We start from the raw sequence: 20,574 nt of genomic DNA, 5'->3' as shown, positions 1-20,574 counted from the left end.
TGGACCACCAGGACTCATCGTCCGGTATGGGATGCTTCTTCTACGATGCTTCGTACACCACTCATAACGGTGGCAGAGATCGTTTGTTCGAGTAACTTCGTTGGTCGATAGCTCGAAAAGTGCTTACCACGCGCAATAAGGACACAATGCTAATGCGGAACGGAACGATCGTTTGAAAATATTTATCGAACGATTCTAGGAATAAATCCCGCGGAGTTCCTGGGCTGTGGTTATTTATCGAAGAGAATTTCGTTCGCGAACGATATTTATTCGACAATGACGAGGAATGATAGAGTAATTAGGAATTCGATGTGACCACGACGAAGTGGAAGATCTCTCGGTTGATATTTAAAGGTAATTTCATCGTAGTTGAACTCAAAGGGTATTCTAATGTGGTATAGTTGAACTTCCAGAGTATTTTAACGTACCGTAGTTGTATGCTCAGGATATTCTTATCATTTTCCAACAAATCATTTTTTAGTTACGTAACGCCTACCGGACCAAATACAATCGTCCAGTGAACATTGCACAGCAAGCCTTATATTCGAGGAAACAATTCTACGACATTGCCATAAGTCTTTTCGCCGCATGTGGGCCTACGATGCATCAAGCGCCGCTGAGAATGGTACTTAAGAATGGCTGGACTCTTTTCCAGAGAAAGTTAAGCGATTTGTTTCACCCATGCTCGAGTCCTTGAAAATACAGACAAGCGGATAGAAAATTTAAAAAGTAGTAGGTAAACATTGCTTTGATATTTAAAAGCAATCGTAAAATGTGAATAAAAATTTTACTAGGTAAGACCGCTGCAGCTCATCGTATCAACATTAAGATTAATTTCCATCCCGCGAACAATACTAAAGAAAAACAGTAATCGTCAATTGAACGATACTCCTCCTTGTTTTGTACAACAATCGGCATTAAACAATTTCCCTTTTTAATCGCGACGAGAACACAAGTCTTAAAATGAAGTCAATAGGAGGAGCTCCCGCGATGAAATTGTCTTTGTTACCGTGTTGGAATAAAATATTTCTATCCGCTGGATCGTTCGCGGAGATAATCCCCTAATTATCTCGAGCACTGCGTTAATAGCAGCATGGAAAATTATCTCGTCGAGTTTGTTTGAAAGAACCCTCGAACCTATACAGGTGCGGGTATAGATTGTACATTCGGTATGCGAACGAGCAGATGAAAAGGAGCTGCAAGGGAAAAGGGGGAGGTGATTTGCCACTTAACTACGTGGTTACTAAGTAGTGCTTACTACAAGAGGATTTCTGAACTGCTAACTCCTGCCCGAGCTGCGCCATTGAAACGTTATCGGGTCCGACGAATGTCTTCTAACTTACAGATTTTGACCTACGCTTTCCTTACACCAAATTTTAATTTCTCGATACGGTGTGTAAATATTTCGATGTGCATTTACGTGGAAAATATCGGAACAGTGTAATCGCACGAAGATTGAAAAGCAACAGCAACGAGTAATTGCCCGAAACGTTTCCACCGTCACAGAGGTAACTGTCGAAAATCACGTTACATTATTCCCAGTCATCCGTTTGATAAATAATCCGTTTGATAAATAATTCGTTCGAACACGAAAGAGGAAAGAGACAACGCAAGATAATTCGACAAGTTTTTCCAAGTTGTACCAATTTGAAATTTACCAACGATCGCCCGAAGCTGAACGATCGCCCGAAGCTAGTACGGTAATAACGAAACGGTAATATTTTAATGCGGACACGACAAATAACCTGTCACCTCCTCGGTTGGAACATTAATCCCTGTGTTCCAGAAGGGGGTGGGCGCGTAGACCTGACGCCAGCACTCGGTTATTCAATGGAGAGATGTTTGAAAAGTCGAAAACTCATTAACCGCATGCTCGTCTATCGGCAGGGTAAATACAGGAGACTTATCATATCCGGGGAAATCGAGGCAATCGATCCTCGTCTTAATGGAACGTCGTTTTAGATAAATGGCGCGGACACCCCGCCCGGCGTACGGTACGGTGGCTTTAAAAGCTCGAGGAAATATGCGAGCTGAATTTGGTTACGGGCGCGTGCACAGACTCAATTCTATACGAGTTCTGTTGTATCAACCGTGTAACGAGTTACCTCGACGCAATTCTGGCTCCTCCTCTCTCTCTCTCTCTCTTTCACTTCTTCGGTTCGTTATGAGAATCCAATTCTCTTGAAACAATAGCCGCGGGCCACTGTCCCGCGGCGCGGCTTACCGTGGCATCGAACGATATATTTTCGAAAAATTCAAGGGGAAAAAAAAGAACTTTACGATCCATCGGTTCCCGATGCATGGCCTGGATCTTTCGAACGTTCGCGTCCCAGGGAACCGGGAATCGTACACCGTGGAACGTTCGACTCGTCGAGTCGAAAGCGACGTAAATCGACGACGCGTTCGACGCTCGCGAAATTGGTCAGCCCGTGTCAAAGTGACGATTAAAAATTGGAATTAAACTTTCCGCGTATTACGCTTCGTTTGAAATTTATATCGCCGGGCAACGATGCATCGCTGCAGACAACGGTGCGCAATTTTCAAATGCAAATTCTACGAAGTTGCGACCAAATTTTATCGTAGAAATTCTAGGTGTATTCGATTCCGAAGAGAGAGGAGCGAAAGAGTCGTTGTCCTCGCACAGTGAGCGCGGAAAGATGATTTTGCGAGGGATAGATCAATCATTGGTTATCGTTCGATTAACTCTTGTATCTGGGATGGGATGAAAACCCTGACATCTTTAACAAGTGGTCTATTTTTGGTTATATCTGTATATTACTGAAATTATAATAACAGTGACCAATAAGGAATAGTCTTCGTCGTTGTTAGCTTCTTGGCAGCTTGCGCCGCGAACCTCAAGCTCTGGTAACGAGATGAAGTTATTTCTACGCTGGGATTCTTTAGATTAATTCTTTGGCCACAACCAAGACACGGATATTGTAATACGAATGTTTTTAAATTATTTTGTCAGCTACATCTTAAACTACCAAATATACCAAACTAAGACAGACAACCCTTTTTAAGGTGTTTGGGAGATAGTAATATTCTTCTTATAGAAAGACTTGGAGTAGATTCAGCGTTGACTCCTAATTTCCTTAGTAATGGTATTGTAAATCAGTAAGAAGAATGTAGATGCGATTGCTATTACTTGTAGAACCATTTCATGCACTGATAACGCGATAAGGATGTGTCAGTTGACGCTAGACCATCAAACAGAACCCATTGCCAAGTTGTCCAGAAAGCTGTATACTCTCGCTGTACAAACATCGGGAGAAGTAGACCGACTCGTGCTTCCTGTAGAACAAGTTCCATGCCCTAGTAACGCGATAACCCATTTTTAAGAGTCCATAAAACAATAGAAGATTTGCTACAGAGGAAAGTATATCGATCTCCATTTTCAATAGAACAATTCCAGGTCATCGGCAAGGCAGTAAAGATGCGATCGCCAATTTTCACCGTATTTTCTATTTTTACGTCGTCCATAAAATAATAGAACTGTCGACTGCTATTTTAGATCTCGTTGAATAACATCGGGCCATCGGTAACGCGATAACGTAGTGTAACTTACCAATCTCTAACTTTACCTCCATCCTCTATTTTTAAGTGTCTACAAAAGTAGACGGTCAAATTTTTGTTACGCATAGACGTACTATTTATAGAAACTGAGACAAGTAGATAAATCGCTACTCTCCTTTCCTGTAGAGCAACTCCAGACCTCTGATCGGATCACCAACACTCCTTATACTCTCCACCTTTAAGTGTCAACAAAATAGTATAATTCTTCCTCTACATAGACGAACTATGTTTAAAGTCTAAGCCAACTAGATCAATCATCGATCCCATTTCCTACAGAGCAACTCCATGTCCCTATAACGTAACAAGGTATTGTCCTCGGATCGCCAACAGTCCCTATACTCTCCACCTTTAAGTATCTACAAAATAGTAGAATTCTTCCTCTACATAGACGTACTATGTCTAAAGACTAAACCAAGTAGATCAACCGTCACTCTCATTCCCTACAGAACCACTCCAGTTCCCCGTAATATGACAAGGTACTGTCAGCTGACACCAAATCACCAACTCTCCCCATGTTCACCGTTACCCAAGTATTCCCGAAACGGGTAGAATTCCTTTGGACAGAGGGACGAAGAAAAGTAGATGGACCGTCAATCCCGTGTCTCGTGGAACATTTCCAGAGATCCCCCGTTCCGTTTTCCCGGTGTAACGCGATAACGTAGTGTCGGCGGAATCGGCCGGCAGTATCGCACCGTGGGGGGAAAAAAATTTGAAATTGATCGTTACGCCGGCACCGCAAATGCATTTAAGCGTTCGCCGGTGTTCAAGATCCCATTCGAGCACCGTGTCAATATAAATGTAAATGTCATTGGGAGGTGCGCGAGTGCATACATTGACGGTCTCTGGAGGACGATTGCTCGCGGAGAATATTGCAGATGGCCGTATGGGACGTCCGCCGCAATTGAATTGCCCTTCGGATTGGAACGTATAGAAATGTGCACGGCCAGCGCACTTTGTTTCGCGTATCGATCGTTCACGACCATTGGGGAACAGAGGATCCGCAGTGACCGTCGCGCGGCGTCAAAGAGTGCTCCATTTGATCCGCGGTCCGTTACCATTTTGTTGCACAACGGATCTCGTCCCCACTCCCCCTCCCCCTGCTACCCTCTGGATCGGTCCCGGATACCGTGCACGTCGACACGTTCCACACAGTGTCCTCCCATCAGCTGCGAGCCGAGCGATAACTCGATATGCGCGCCTCTACGCGCCGCACGCTAATTCGTGCTGATGTACATTACGATGATTGGCTCGAATAAATCAAAAAGTTGTTACATGCTGCTCGATCCGGGAATTTCGGTGTCGGTCTTTCACGCCTTGTCGGTGTCCCAACGTTAATTGCAGTTCCGGTATCATTTCGTTCCGTGCCACACGTGACATCCTGATTCCGAACGATCGTTAGGCCCAATGCACCCCGCTGGACACGGATACCCCGTGCGTGCAGCTTCGAATCTCTATTCGGTGAATTTTATTTTATTTATCGGGAGGGAAATTGTTTTAAGAGTGGTCGTGAATTCTCAAAGGAAACGCGCAGCGAGAGGGAACAGGTTCGTGAAATTTTATGGATAAATCTCAGGGATCTCTATTGGGTTTTCAATTTGTCGAATTTCACCGTAGGGGGCTGGTTCGAGGTAGTAATTCTTTTAGTAGAAAAAATTCCACGTTGCAGAGAAATTTTATTTGAAAAACATATGGGAATGTAATTAATTAATTAATTATTATAATTTTTGTTAAGTATACAGGGTTGTTTTGATTGTTTGAAAGTGTCGTTTCGAACACTGTACACTTCTTTCATATTATACAGGTTTTTGAAAAAAATTTATTTCAGCTACGTAATATTATTCGGACTTATATTACGTCGCGATAAATCATTCTCGATGTCTGGGAGCGGGAAATGCAGTTGGAACAGTTACTTTAGCATTGTAGGAGGTAAGAAAGCACAATCAAGGGGATTGTGCCGTACTGGGTCAGACGTTCTAGTCAGCCTTTGGAAAGCTTGGGTCTGGGTAAAAATTACTCGATTACTACATTCTACTTACTCGAGTTACCACATTCTCTCGACTCAAGAGACCTTTCTCTCTCCTTACAATATACATTATACACGTAGGTAATAATCGACATATTTATTATCGATTACTTTTTTAATCGATCTTTGAAATTATTACTTTCCAAAGTTTTAAGTTCTCCCCTTGGACGAACGACAAACTTTAAACCGTTCAAGTACGCGCCGATTAGATATTAGAAGTGAAGTATCGCAATCGCAGTCGCGGGAGGAAAATTAAGTTTTGCACGATTTATTATTTATTTACTCTTTCGATAGGTTGCCGCATCGTATCGAGAACGGAGCAAACTCGATTTTCAATCTCGTACGAAATATTTACACGCGAATCGCGGACGTAGCAACCAGTTCGCTGACAGTTTATACAGCCGTGTATGACATTAAAAATACGGTACAGTGATCGTGAATTACGAACGCTTTCAATCTTTAAAACTCATCGTTGAATATCGCGAAAGCTTCCGCAGCAATCCGACAACGGAATCGTAATGTTCTACTTAATTAGCGACAAGCATTTCCCTTCAAACGCTGGAACGTTTCATTACACCGAAATTATACTTATCGAAAACAGTTTTCCAATTAACTCGGCTAATTGGGATCCTGCCATAATTGCTACCGAGCTTTCATACCGTTTCGCTGAAGGTTTTTATCCCACTTTTACGCACATCTTTACTATGTGTCCCACCGACCGTTTCCCGTACCTTTGTAATTTTATTTTGTTCAATATACAGAGTGTTTCATTTACCCGTACCCTTCGTCGATTTCGTTACTTTTAACGCTACGAAAAAAATGTATCCAAAACAAGTTGTTCGTTTCGCAACTAAAAAATTCTCCGATCGACAACTTCAAAGACAAAAAAATAATTCGGCCAATTATCTTCTCTCGATTCCTTAAAACTTCGCAAACCTTAAACTCACCACGAATGATCAAACTGAAATTTCTTTACCTAGAAAAAATTCCATTCAAATAAACTCGAAACGTTGAACACCCTACTATTATATCATACAATACACAAAAAGAACCTCTAGTCTCTCCTCTTTTCTCGACCGTTACCACAAAATAATTACAATCCACTTACCGTTCACGCGCAATTACTCGTGGTTAATTACCAAATTTAAAGTCGCACTCGTTACCCTCGTCGAGTCTCGATTGTACGAATCGTCGACGCTCGTTCGATCAAGAGCTCCGTGTCTTATTATATCGGTAATCAAAACAACGAAAAATGGTACAGGGGGAAGAGAATGCAACAAATGCAACTCGGGCGGGACACACGGTCGCGAAATATGAAAGCTGCTTGAGTCGCGGTCTTTTCAGCCGCTTATCTGCGGCTTTACGCGCGTTATTCGATTTTCGCGTGTGTGCATTGTTCCGTGGGTAGTATCGAAAACAAAGCGTTATCTTTAGACCGAAACAATGTTCCTCTCTCAATCCGTGCACGAAACAACTGGCTGCAGCCATCTGCTGGAATCGCTGTCATCGATCACGTGTGTGATGTATGTCTCGATCTCGACATAGGGGGGAACGATGTACAGAGGGGGGATCTCTTTTTAACACAAACGAACGACTACCGTCCCGAAAAAAAAATCGTGGACTTTTTCCACGGAAAATGCTACCGCCCCGCAACAGTGACATTTGCTCGGCCAGCGAGCACGGAATCTCGACGTTGGCTCGCGGTTCGATTTGCATCGGAAGAAGGAGGTGGGGCAAGGGCTAGGGGGGAGGGGTATTGATTCGACGAAAGCCTTCCACGGTGGGTTACCTTTCCTCGCCGAGAGAAACAAGAACCGGGGGAAGTTTTCGGTTTGCGTCGAGGATCCTTGAAATTTCCGCGCGATTCCCCGAACCGAACGATTTCGCGTGCGCAAAATGTTTGATATCTGTCGCGAGTTAGCTAGCTAGCCAGCCAGCGAGTTAATCTTCATGTTAATCTTCGAAATTATAGGGTAACCGGTCCAACTTTCGCGACATCCGCACGGGCGAGAAATGGGTGGGAAATTGTTGGAGATAATTATAGAAATTGGAAATTTCGAACATGGGACTCGTGAATCGTTCGAATAAAAGCACCGTGGTAATGCATCGGCCCATCGTGGCGAGACCGTAATCGCTGTAATCGAAACAAAGGTACGGATGCAATTCTGGAGGGTTTATTTTTTGTTTGTGGAAATTGAAACGTTACCTCTCTCGCTTACATTACTCGATACGTGTTTTCGTTGCTCCCTTCGCAGATGGGTACTGCCGAGGGTAGATTTTGTGAAAATTGTACGTGCGATAAATGTTACGTAAACCGAAAATTGTGTATCGAATTATACGAATATAGGAATTTGTATCGAAATTTAGTGTACAGGGAGCGTATGTCTAAGTTGCACTTAAAAATTACCGCTACTGCGATAGACGTGATTTACACGTGACAATGACACGAATGGTTAAATTATAAATTGATTATAGTACAGATTCTCGGTAGAAAATGTAAACATTGTTTTCTGAATTGAACGAAACTGGAAGTGAAATTTTTTCTTAAGAATCAATAAGTGGAAATTGTTCTTACCAGTAATTATCTCACTCGAGTTATTTATTAGTTTTTATTGTTAAATGCATTTTTTCGTATCTTTTCTTATGTAGATACACGCGGAGAGAAAGGGGTGATTAAATTCATAGATCAAGAATAGCTTCGAATCGTCTACCGAACCGTGCCAAAAATATATTCCAAGCTCGATTATTGCAAGCTCGATTATTGCACGAGGACCTCGTTCATTCTAATGCGTCGACAAGTGGATGGGGTGGTCACTTAGCAACGACTAAAACTAGAGAGGGGAAGCAACTGTAACGACCATAGGTAGTGAAGATATACTGCATAAGGGCTCTGTCTCACTGGATTGGTTACCTCGATCACTGCAGAGATTTAAGCCCCGTTTCCCTGCAATAAACGGGCTTTCTATCAAACCCTTGTTTAACACAGGTGACATTCAAAATCGATTTATAAAACAATCTCGTTTTAACATTTCATCCTCCACGTGTAATTTCTTTCTCGAAATAGTAATTAATCAAAAGTAAATTTCGAACGATGTACCCGAACCATGGTTCGTTCCACAATCACCCTCTCTGTTCCTCCTCTCTACCCACGTCTGAAACAGGTGACCTTCTACCTTTAAAATCGATTTATAAAACAATCTCCCCCTTAACATTTTCTCCCTTGCACGTCCAATTCCTTTCTCGAAATAATAATTAATCAAAATTAAATTTCGAACGATGTACCCAAACCATGGTTCGTTCCACAATCACCCTTTCTATTCCTCCTCTCTACCCTGGTCTAAAATAGCTAACCTTCTACCTTTAAAATCGATTTATAAAACAATCTCCCCTTAACATCTTCTCCCTTGCACGTCCAATTTCTTTCTCGAAATAATACTTAATCAAAATTAAATTTCGAACGATGTACTCAAACCATGGTTTATTCTACGATCATCCTCCCTCTCTGTTCCTTCTCTCGAAAACAGGTACACTTTCTACCTTTAAAATCGATTTATAAAACAATCTCCCCTTAACGTCTTCTCCCTTGCAGGTCCAATTCCTTTCTCGAAATAATAATCGATCAAAATTAACGATCTACGCGTTCTGAAACCTCGGTTCATCCCACGAACACCATCCCTGTACCTTCTTTCGAACTATTTCACGCTTTCACCTCTCCACCTCAGCGTTATCAATTTTTTCCCTTTCGCCGACTTAATCGCCCTCCCCTCCCAGTATTTCTCGTTGTGGATTTAATTAATAACAGCGGATAAATCAAAATCGCGAGCGCGCCGTAGATACATGGGCTGCGAGGGGCTGCTAGGTATATTACGTGAACTTGCGAGAGCATAAATTTAATTTCACACCCAGTCGTGTTAATCCTTCTCTCTTTATACACCGCGGAGTCTCCTTAACCGATGTAAGCTGGCCAGCCGAGCGGCTCGACGCGCTGGAAGACGCGCAAACGGGCAAGGGACGGAGCGGGGTGGTGCAAGGGCCACGAGACTCGGACGAATAAAAGGACCAACTTCGGAGGCGCGGACAAGTTGAAAAACTGGGCAAAATTAGATCCTGGGCGGGCATTCTCATTCGTGGGCGGGCGCGGAAGTGGCAATTGCACAGCAAATTAACTGGCGGCGTCGTAAAAGTGCGAAAACGGTTATACCTCGCCCCTAACCTGGCCCTCTATTTACCAGCATCGCCATTGCCGCCGCTATCGCCATGCTACCAGCAGCTTCCGCTCTTTCCTTCCAACTTTGCCCGCCTTTCTTTTTTTTTTCTTCTCTCTCCTCTTTCCCGCGGACTAAATAAAATATGGATCAAAGTAACGGAGTTCTTCGTTCGTCCCAGTTGAGTGCGAGGGCCCGAGGGCGAGGATAAGTTCTCAACTTTAGAATGAAGAGACACACCCCACACCCCACACCCCACCCGTACACCGTCTCCACCCCTCGCGGGTGGGTTCCAAGAGTCTCTGCGGCGACGATGGGGGGTTTCGAGAACACGCGAACCCGATTGCGGGGAAGTTAGCCGCGTTACTCGCGTTTCTGCGTGTACCCCTTGTTCTGGATTTGTAACGAGCGAGATGCATGCTTCGCAGTCGCCAATTCGAAGCGTTTTTTTTGGTCGCGAGTAATTCGTCGAATGCGCGAACGGTGCGATAGTTTTTTTTTTATGCGGACCGAGTGAGAATTGCTCGTAGGGGTCCAGAATTAGCAGGGTGGAATTTGTGTGCGTGTGATGTTTACGCGAATGTGGAAAACATTGTTTCTTAGGAAAGAATATTTCTCGACGAGATTATTTGTTCGAAATGTGTACATGTGTACCAGAAATTTGGGTTAGCAATTTTAGAGCACTCTGTATAATAGTGCAAGGTGTGCTATATAGGAGTTATCAGCTTGAGTCACTCTTAGGAAGGCATAAGGTAATGAATGCACCGAGATAAAGTCATCTTAGAGACAAATTTCATTACGTCTGTCGTAGATACGACTTATTCTTCATTGTGTTACATGTATCCTCTGTACTGTACTATAGTTACTTCCTTGGCAAAGATATAGAAATTTAGTTGATAGAATTGTTTCACAGTTTACTAAAGTCTGTTACGGCGGAGATGCGTTGTAACGCATCGATGCACTTGTATGATGCAACTGCATCTTTTTCGTCAATGGAACTATATATATATTGTTTCGTATAAATCGAGTCTCGTCATCATTTTCTCCATGAAAATACATACGTGTTCGTGGAAAAATTAATATTTTCTGAGATATTTTGTTCCTTTTTTCCAAAAAGTATCTTTTTGCATTCTGAACATTTTCTAATGGATCTGTCTATTATATTCGTAATGTTTTACTCTCGATAAAAATTTACTATCCATACCTTTCCGCTGTAAAATCGTATAGTAAAACTTTGTTTACATTCTCGAGTTTGCACATTATCTTTGCATGTCTTTGAATTATCTTAAATTCATTTCTTCAGCCACGTGGAACGATTTCTCAACTTCAGTGAAATATCTTGACACTTCCCTCTTGAATTCTGTTTGCGTTCTGCTGGATAGAATCTAGTTTTTGCAACGCTGTATTTTCTTCTTTGTTCTTCTAGGAATTCAGTAATCCAGATCTCTTTAGGAATTTTCTCACCGGCGCTTCCTTCCTTCCTTCCTAATTTTCCCGCGCGATACGGGAATAAAGCTGCAGTTATACCTTGGTTTCCCTCTACAGTTAAATTACATTTCTTTTTCGTCCGTTTCCATAAACAAAATTTAATCAGTTAGTGGTAAATTGTAATTACACGGGAAAACATTGCAGACAATTAACATCAATATATTTTCAAAGGTTCAAAAATACAAGCTTCCTCTTTGTTGAACTTTCGTTAATTATGGATACAATTTTACCGAACAATTACAAATGAAATCGTAGACGATTGTAATTATTAATTTAGAAAAAAATTTCAAATTTCGTTGAACTACTTTCAATAAATTTCGAGCAAATATCGTCGAGTGAACATTCAACGTACAAATGAAACCTTTCGTGATTATTATTCTGCAACGAAAGGAGAAACTCTTAAATAAGAGTTTCATAGGCATAAAGGAATAAGAACAGCTATAGTGTTCAGACGTGTTGACACGGAAAGTATAGACGATCGAGCAAAATTGCCTAGCATTTTATTTTCTCCGATAAATGAAACATCCGTACATCGATATCTTTTCTATCTTCTTTTCAACGTCTTTCCATCGTGTTTCCATTTTCAGCCTGACATTTCGAGAATTTGTCAATTTTCGATAATAAAAACGTTCCTTTCTCTGTAGTGTAGCAGGCCAACCTAGATCATGTATATATTTTTATCCAAAACAAATTGAACATTGCACTTTAACGCGATATTTCTATCCTTTGACTCCAGTATGTATTTAATATCCATACTTCGATATACATACATAAAAACTCTTCTAGTTTAACGTAACTGACTATCTACAATTACGAAAAGATTAATCAGTAAAGTGTTTCTAAACCTATCTAATTTTACCCCATTTTAATTGTCTAGACTTAATCATCTTCGATCATCGTTCATACATAATAGAACAGTAATGTTACTAAATCGGTGTCGGTCACGGTTTCGTTTAATTCGAATGAAATAATTTGTTCTATTTAAGATCGGACGAAAATGAAAGAGGAATATTCAGAAATTTTGCATCGATGGTACACCTAGCACGAATTTTAGAACTGTTATCTCTGTCAAGTTTCTGTCCCTCGTTCCTATTTGTTTTTTAATTCTCTTTGAATTTTATCTCGGTCACCACGCCGGTGACGCTTGAATTAGTTAAAGAGCCTATCGGAAAAGTGGCGACAGACCGGAACGAAGCAACTTGGGTAAAATACTCCTTTGGGTGTATAAAGCTGTATTAGACGTCGTTGCTTCCTCGTACAAGTTCACAGCACCGGTTGGGGACCTTCAATCCTCTGGGAATTTACATGTGGTCGCGAGTCATTCAGCGAGACAAAGTGAATAAACAATGCTTCCAAATTATCTTAAGCAAGTTGCGTTTCTGATTGCACCGCGTTGGATTAATATTGGGAAACGCGAGGCAATTATGCGAAGGCAGTTATGCCACGGGTATATTTTCCTTTCGATTGGAAAATAACCATTGTGTATTAATGAAATTTGGAGTTGTTCAAATCTTTCTGAGAAACGTCTTGAAAATTATCTTGAAACAAATTTGCACAGAGTAAAGTATTGTGAAAGTTGTTTTTGACGTTTGAAAGTGATTACTTTCATTGGTTACTTTATTTTCATTGAAGGATCACTTATCGTTAAGACTACTTAATTGGATCTTTCTACTTAATCGATGTCCCATCTTATTCGTTATTTAACCAATGTTTAATATTGGGAAGAGAATTAAGTGATTCTTTATGAGAGAAAATTTCTGTATCTCTGGCAATATTAATTTAAAAATAATTTATATTACCTAAGAATTTTTTATTATTCTTGAGGTATGTATATATATATTGTTTACCTCAAAATTTTTTAATATTTGTCGCATTCATTCGTGAAATTAAGGATACGATTCTCCCTCTTACGCGTATGACGGTATGAAGGATTGTTGAACATTTACGACGAAATTCGTACGAAACGCCTGTAATAGGGATTTAACAAGATACATCAATTTTTCAACTGCGTCAATCGCTCTTCCGTGTGTCGTCCTCCTTTTTTCTCGAGAACAACCTTTTTTCATCTTTCCGGAACGTTGATAGATAGATCCAGGTCCGCCTCTCGATACGAATTTGCGAGTAAAGACAAATCGATGTGGGTCCCGCGTGACTCATGGTTTTATAATAAATATACGCCGCGGCAGCCGTCGATAACCAACCCTTATGTTATTCTACTTCTTTTTTAATAAACTCACCGCCAGTGGTTTGTTATTTTCACAACTCTACGGAACAAACGATAGAAAATGTATTTTCTCTGTTGCCTATGCTGCGTGGAAAGGTAAATAGAAAATGGAAATACAAGTGCAGCCACGATGCAGTAATATTGGTGTAAAATTTTCTAGAATTCCTGTGTTGAAGGACTACCATCGAACCCGTTATTTAAAGTTCAGAAAAAATATAATAAATAACAAACGAACTTTTATACAGAAATGATAATAGAATAATACGATTTTTATTCGATTGACAATAGAATAGAAATAAACTTTTAGCTTTTATTCGAATAAAGTCGAGTTTGGACCCATTTTCGTCGCCAGCAGAGGTCCTTTCGCGAAGCTATTGGAAAATATAAAATGGTAAATTTCAATTCTATTTATCATCTCCGGACGATGAACATTCTCCATGATTTTTAAATACTGTTCGGATATTTTAAAAAATGTATTCAATCCCTTCAATTTCCGCGCACTTTTTAATCATTTTCATTAACGGTATTCTTTATAAGAAAAATTAATTTTTTAATAGTTCGCGATGTCCTGCGTATCGCCCATGAATCTTATCGAGTTGTTCGTTTTATACAGAGTGATTCAGAAGTACGCGTTCATATTTCAGTGGGCGAATCTACGCACCAGGATGAGTAAAAAATCTCCTACGATCGTATGTACTATGTATCTTGGTATGTACTATGAAAAAAATGTTTAAAGTGTAGAAAAATCAATTTTTTGAAATCGAATTACCAAAATGTAGTACTACGTTATAGAGGAATGTGGACAGAGTCGAACTATTTTTAGGGGCCACTTTCTCACGATGATTATTTTCTTCACACGTTTACAAAAAACTTTTTACTCATCAATTGGTTAGTGTCCCAATTCATCCCCCGAAATATGGACATGTATTTCTGAACCACCCTGTACGCTTTTCCGTACTCTGATATTTTTCGTCTCCGACGCTCGCAATTTCGCGAATAAACAAGAATATTTATTACCGTTCTAATATGTTCTCCAAACAAAATTCGTCTACTTCTATTTCTTCCGATACTCCTTCCTCAGAGAATTATCAATTATCAAATATTTATTCTAATACTTCCGTCGAACAACATTCACCTATCTCTACGTCTTCCAATACTCTTCCTTACCTCTGAAAAATTATCAATTACCAAATATTTGTTCTAATACTTTCGGCCAAACAAAATTTATCTATTTATATTTCTTTCGATACTCTTCGTTACCTCTGAAAAATTATCAATTACCAAATATTTGTTCTAATACTTTCGGCCAAACAAAATTTATCTATTTATATTTCTTTCGATACTCTTCGTTACCTCTGAAAAATTATCAATTACCAAATATTTGTTCTAATACTTTCGGCCAAACAAAATTTATCTATTTATATTTCTTCCGATACCCTTTCCCATATTTAACATATACACATACAAATAATTTCGTTTCCCCGGCGCAGTCTTTCCAAGATAATTGTGTACGTAAAGTATCGCCACTCCTCGACAAACAAATATAAGCAATACTGAGCCGGTGTGTAAAGGGCCCACCGGTTCCATTGTCCTCTAAACACCAAGCAATAAGTAGTAAAGTAAATTTCACGGTGTTGAATAGATTGGACGGTTCGTATAAGCCAGGTAATTCCGCGCGTGCGATGTATGCACACCGAGCCGATGAAAAGCCAGAAGCTGTTTCCCGATTGCGTATAACATCAGTCACAGTTGAGATTGCTCCATTAATCGTTCCTCGGTCGGCCGTGATATTATCGTTTCATGATGAGACCACGTCCTAAATAAACGCAGCGCCCTACAGAATGCTACGTAGAGGAAAAGAGAGACCGGAGGGCTCGGTTCGCCCGGCGCGCTAGACGCCCCGGCACTCGGATAACGCGAAACTGGCGAACAGGTGAAAAGAAGAGGAAATATAGTTCGCGCTAGAATTCCAACAATGAAAGCTTTCTTAAGAGTATGGCGTCGGTGGCGGGTGAATGCGAGCACGGCTCGCGGCGACCAATAGAATTCAGTTACCCAAGTTCAAGCGTTGCTGAAAATTTGAAAGCGAAGAGCACAAAGGCGCCTTCAAAAATACGGCCAACGAGCTACACAGGTAAACGCGAACGTCATTGTTTCCGTTCACTTCTTCGCGTCGGTGTTTCGAATTTCTTGAATTTCAACGGAACCTTCGAACACACCGGCTCGCGCCCCTTCCCGACGTAATTTGCGTACTCGGGTAACGACGATCGATTTTTACCGCGGTTGATCGCGTTTAACGAATTTTCGTATTCTCGAGAAACGAAATGCGTGGATTTTTAGAACGACGCGAGGCTATGTGTTCTATAGGGGGGAGAATCGCACGGAATCTGAGAAAAGAGAAGGTATCGTTAATGGGATTGTATCGGGAATAGTGTGAAAACTGAGGGGGTGTAAAAATGACTTTGAGAAAGGTGAAAGGAAAGAAAGTAATAAAAATAAGAAAATAAAATGTATTTAGCGTAACGGTGTTCCGTGTGAATCTGTTACTATTTTGTGGTATATCTAAGGAAGTATATCCATGGTGGTATATTTATAGAATTTGTTACTTATCAATTACGAATATCGGGTATGTTATCAAGTATGTGAAATTCTTTGCAAGTTGAATGCTGCATTGAAAACTAATAAAAATGGTTCCTGTAAGTATGACTCTTAGAGATTCAAAGAACAAATATCATTTGGTATTTAACTCGCACGAATGTAATCCTAATGTAATTCGAAGCTATCCTACCGTGAAATTATCAAACATTCGATCCTAACCTACTTAAAGTGCATAACAGAGGTCAAGTGATCGAAACTTACTTCACTCAATTAGAACCCACCTAACCCGAACCTGGTCTATCTAATGTATCCAATGCACGCTTGACGCAAATCCTATTTTACGCAACCCAGTAGAATTAATGTAAGCTACCCGGCATACCTAACCCAGATCCATCGTTGGTCCGACTCGAATCCAGCGGTGTCACATGCATGTAACGAGTTTTGTTCGTCATTAGTTTTTCGTCTGGAAAAATACGGAAAATGCAATAATAATTTAAGGAGTCACTTTTCCGCGGGAAAGTAATATAAGTGTCGTTTTGTCTTTTATTAAGGTTTTGTAATTATGAATTAACGAGACAGAGATAAATGATAATGCGAGACGGTGAAGTTTGCTAATTGCCGACACGTAAATGGAAGTAATTAAGGAGAAAGTTTTTCCATTGGAGACTTATAATCTTGTCCTTATTGATTTAAATGTAACTTCGTGAAATAGGAATTACTCTTTAAACTCGAGTTTCTCGGGAAATGCGAGTTTTACGAGTCTTCAAATTTCACGAAGGAAAACATCGCCACTTCGAAGTTCGCGTGAACCAACGTTCCCTAAGCTTTCTTCTTATCAATTCACATTTTTCGTTAATCGTATTTAATATCCAGATTAAAGCGACGGGGTTATTAATATTTCAACGGTCGAAGTTGAACATCCAAAGGTATCACGAAATTTGTACGTGTTTCTGCGACACGAATTACCGTGTTAAAATTTATCGATCGTTTAAAAGCAATTTTTCGGTAAAATCTATATAATTTTTGTATATAGAAAGCATCGAGTAAATTTTCAAATAGGATGACGTACCGGATAATTCGTTTAATGGTTATGAAAATAAAATGGGTACTTCTACGTCAATGCATAAAATACCAGTGGATTGAAAAGATTGCTCTTTCGTTTGATCGAATAATTTCACTTTTAATCGCTCGTAGGTGATGTTTTAATCGGTGTCGAGGGTGAAAAAGAATTTCGCAATTCATCAAAAGGGGTTAACAACAACGATTGCACCCCATTTAATTAATTAAGCAGAATGTGAACGTATGGGTTCTGATAGTTGTGCTTCAAGTCAAGTGGAATACTCGAGTTTCTAAAAGCGGTAAGTTAATGAGCCCCGGGTCTCGTTTATTTTTGACTTTGCGTTTCCCTCAAAATGTGAGATTTAAGTTTCATTCAACTTGACACCTTTGAATGCAAAGAGAACCCTCACTTGACGCAAGTTGTAGAAATAGAACGCGGTTACTCTTTTCAAATTGTGAGACCCATTCGCGCGCCCGAAATCGTTTACTCGGTATTTTTCGAACGTAAATTGTTTTTCAATCTATATTTAAAAAAGGCTGGAAATGGTGTAAACTGATAACTGGTTCTATTGTAAAGGTGCATCTACATTGAACACGTTAAACACGTGTCATTTATTTCTTTGTTCGAAAAAAAGAAACGCGAAAAGAAATTTAAAGAGAAAAATGAATTTCAAAGAAAAATTCTTTGGGCAACACATTTCCTGGTAAAAATATTTCAAATCGTATAAAAATATTTTTTATATCTCTATAGTTCGAAGAGTTAATTAAGGGATCTTATTATAGATGCGTTATCTAGTATTTCAGGTTAGGTTTAAGGTTAAATTTCTGACCATACACACACCTGCCTACTTGTCTGACCGTAAATTTATAATTGTCTAACTATACACTCGCATTGTCCGACCATAGACAGAGGTGGGACATATATGGTCAGACAAGTGGAATTACCCTGTCTATGACCAGACAAGTAAAATTACCCCGTCCATGATCAGACAAGTACTATTACCCCGTCCATAATCGGATAAGTGGTACGACCTCTGTCTGTAATCGGACAAGTAGTATGACCCCTGTCTATGGTCAGGCAGGTATACGTATTTTCTCTTGTATCAATGTTTATTATGATTATTTTAATATGTGACCGATGAAAGCAATGTAGTAATTTGAAAAGTTCATTTTGCAAATGCACGGTTGTGTTTCTAACAAGAATAAAGTAACAGCAAGATATTCGTTGCTTAATCATGGAGCATTTTGTAATTTCTTATTTCGCTTGCGAAATACCCGTTGCCTGACCTGGTTACGAAAATTACTTTCTACAATTGTCAGCGCGGAGCTCTGTTGAATTCCCAAACACGATTTGCAACTGCAAATTACCATTTTAGCGCTTCGAATACCTAGCAAAACTCTGACATTATTCTCAATAAACGAGTCTCTTTTGACAGACCGTTAGTAGACACACGAGATTCAACCAACCCAGTGCATCGATGTAAACTTTCTGATAGAGTTCAAATTGAAATTAATTACGAACAAAGTATTCAACTTTCCAACAAAGTGGTCACCGACAAAGATAGAATAATTTAAATACCCCGGTGTCGTTTCTAAACTGCGATTAAATTAGTTTATTAAAAGCAATTAGAAAGAAACGAGTACGTGACAACTAACTCCGAACGAAATTTGAATTATGAGCCAATGTTTGTAAATTCTATATCGGGAGAAAGTTGCCTCGAATTAGTGGAAGTATTCTGTACGAAATTGTAGTACGTGTCTCTCGTGTTTCAGGGATCAGGTAACTCTCGTATCGATTACGATATTTATCCCCGTTAGATTAGCAATTAACAATGAACATTCTCGTTGTGTCCACGATGATTAACTTCAATCCGTTGATTATGCAGCGATGGACCCTTTAATTGGTTCTTTCGTTCAACTACCAGAATGAATCGATTAATATCGAGCATTGGTCCTCTTCCTTCGTCGCAAAGGGGTTGTTAGACCGAAATGATTTGCAACGAGGTACCCGGAGACTTTCATCGTTCATCAAAAATATCGGCTGGCTTCATTAGGAGCTCCTTGTCGAAACAAAGATTCATTTAAATCATCCGTGGAATTCCAGCTGGAAATATCCTCGCTCCGATAAGAAGAAGAACGACAAGGATGCAGAACCATCGGATAGCATCCTTTTATCCGCAAGAGCACCTAATTCACCGTTATGATTTATCGTGGGCCGCTTTTTAATGTCCCTCTTTTCGTTTTGCCTTTTTCAGGACGGCAATCGAGGAATCTGGAAGTATTAGGGCAGATATCGGGTCACCATCATGGGACGCAGTATGCATCGATGTCAGAGAACTACAGGAACAGTGAGTTGCTATTGTTTATTCGCAATTGTTACTCATAGATCGATGAAACTCGAAAAAAATTTAGGACGAATGATACGGTGACTCTAGCCCGATCACCGGTAATATCGAAGCTCTTTAAACCGGTCGTAAATTTCTATAAACAAAACAAAGACTCTAACGTCGAATAGCAAGATCGATACAAATTAGACAATATTGGATTTCATACTCGAATATCTCACGAACAGTTATTTACTCGTTCAGGAGTAGAAACTACGTTGTTACTACTAACACAATTATTCTATGTGTTCTATATTTGACTTACCGATTCACAGTGGTTCACTGTACAATATAATTATCTCTTCGCTTGAAAAAATCCACGCGTCTATACAAAACGGTACCATATGGCTAATAACATTGATCGACGATACGAAACTCCGATATTGTTCGTGCAAGTTCGAGAACAAGGGTGATAGGGAATCGGTGACTCACAGACCTAGGGAATATCTTGGTTGCCACCTGATCCGTTGCTATTGTTTTCGATTTCCTCGACGTTGGTTCAAAGGACAGGTGTCTGGCCATCGGATGTTTGGAAATCTGAAAGATCTCCGGTATTCGTATCGAATTGCGCTTTCAGCATCCTGGATTCATTCTTGGGGTGTTCCGCCAGTATTAGTTACGCCTGGAGTTACCGAGCAACTAATATTCCTATTGGTAACGGGAAGAGTGATCATTCAGCACTGACCATAATCCAGCTTGAAATCAGTAGTGAGAGCCGTGAAATCTCAGGGGATTAGCGTGATAGAAAGCTCGATTTCTCTGTCCCTCTCCTCTCTCTCTCTCTTTCTCTCTCTCTGCACCCTCCTCTTTCTCTCTCCTTCTCTCTATCGCTTTCGATGCTGAAAATCACACACTCGCGGTGTGGTGAACATCTAGCGGAACGCCAGCATTATTGCTGTTGCTGTTGTTGTTTCCGTTAAAAGCTGAAATAAACTAGGAAACGGCCGTGTTTTCGCATTGCGTTAACGACTGTACCGCTATACAACCCCGGGCAATGAAATGGACCGTTTCGCGTGG

At 40.3% G+C, this 20,574-nt stretch overlaps 1 protein-coding gene across 5 annotated transcripts in view; it reads left to right on the top strand.

Moving 5' to 3' along the window:
* The window catches only part of LOC143149301 (neurotrimin), a 306,423-nt gene that overhangs the window by 206,526 nt on the left and 79,323 nt on the right, over positions 1 to 20,574 (top strand). For 4 of the 5 annotated variants that reach the window (XM_076316529.1, XM_076316530.1, XM_076316531.1 and 1 more), the window contains exon 2: positions 19,429 to 19,521. The exons of the other annotated variant lie outside the window; for it this stretch is intronic. In XM_076316529.1, the coding sequence (XP_076172644.1) occupies positions 19,429 to 19,521 (93 nt within the window). The remainder of the gene's footprint in view (positions 1 to 19,428; positions 19,522 to 20,574) is intronic. 5 annotated transcript variants of the gene reach the window in all.

The sequence above is a fragment of the Ptiloglossa arizonensis genome, chromosome 7 (genome assembly GCF_051014685.1).
Source record: "Ptiloglossa arizonensis isolate GNS036 chromosome 7, iyPtiAriz1_principal, whole genome shotgun sequence".
Classification (NCBI taxonomy): Eukaryota; Metazoa; Arthropoda; class Insecta; order Hymenoptera; family Colletidae; genus Ptiloglossa; species Ptiloglossa arizonensis.
The sequence above is the reverse complement of the archived record's forward strand: the minus strand, read 5'-3'. Positions and strand labels throughout refer to the sequence as shown.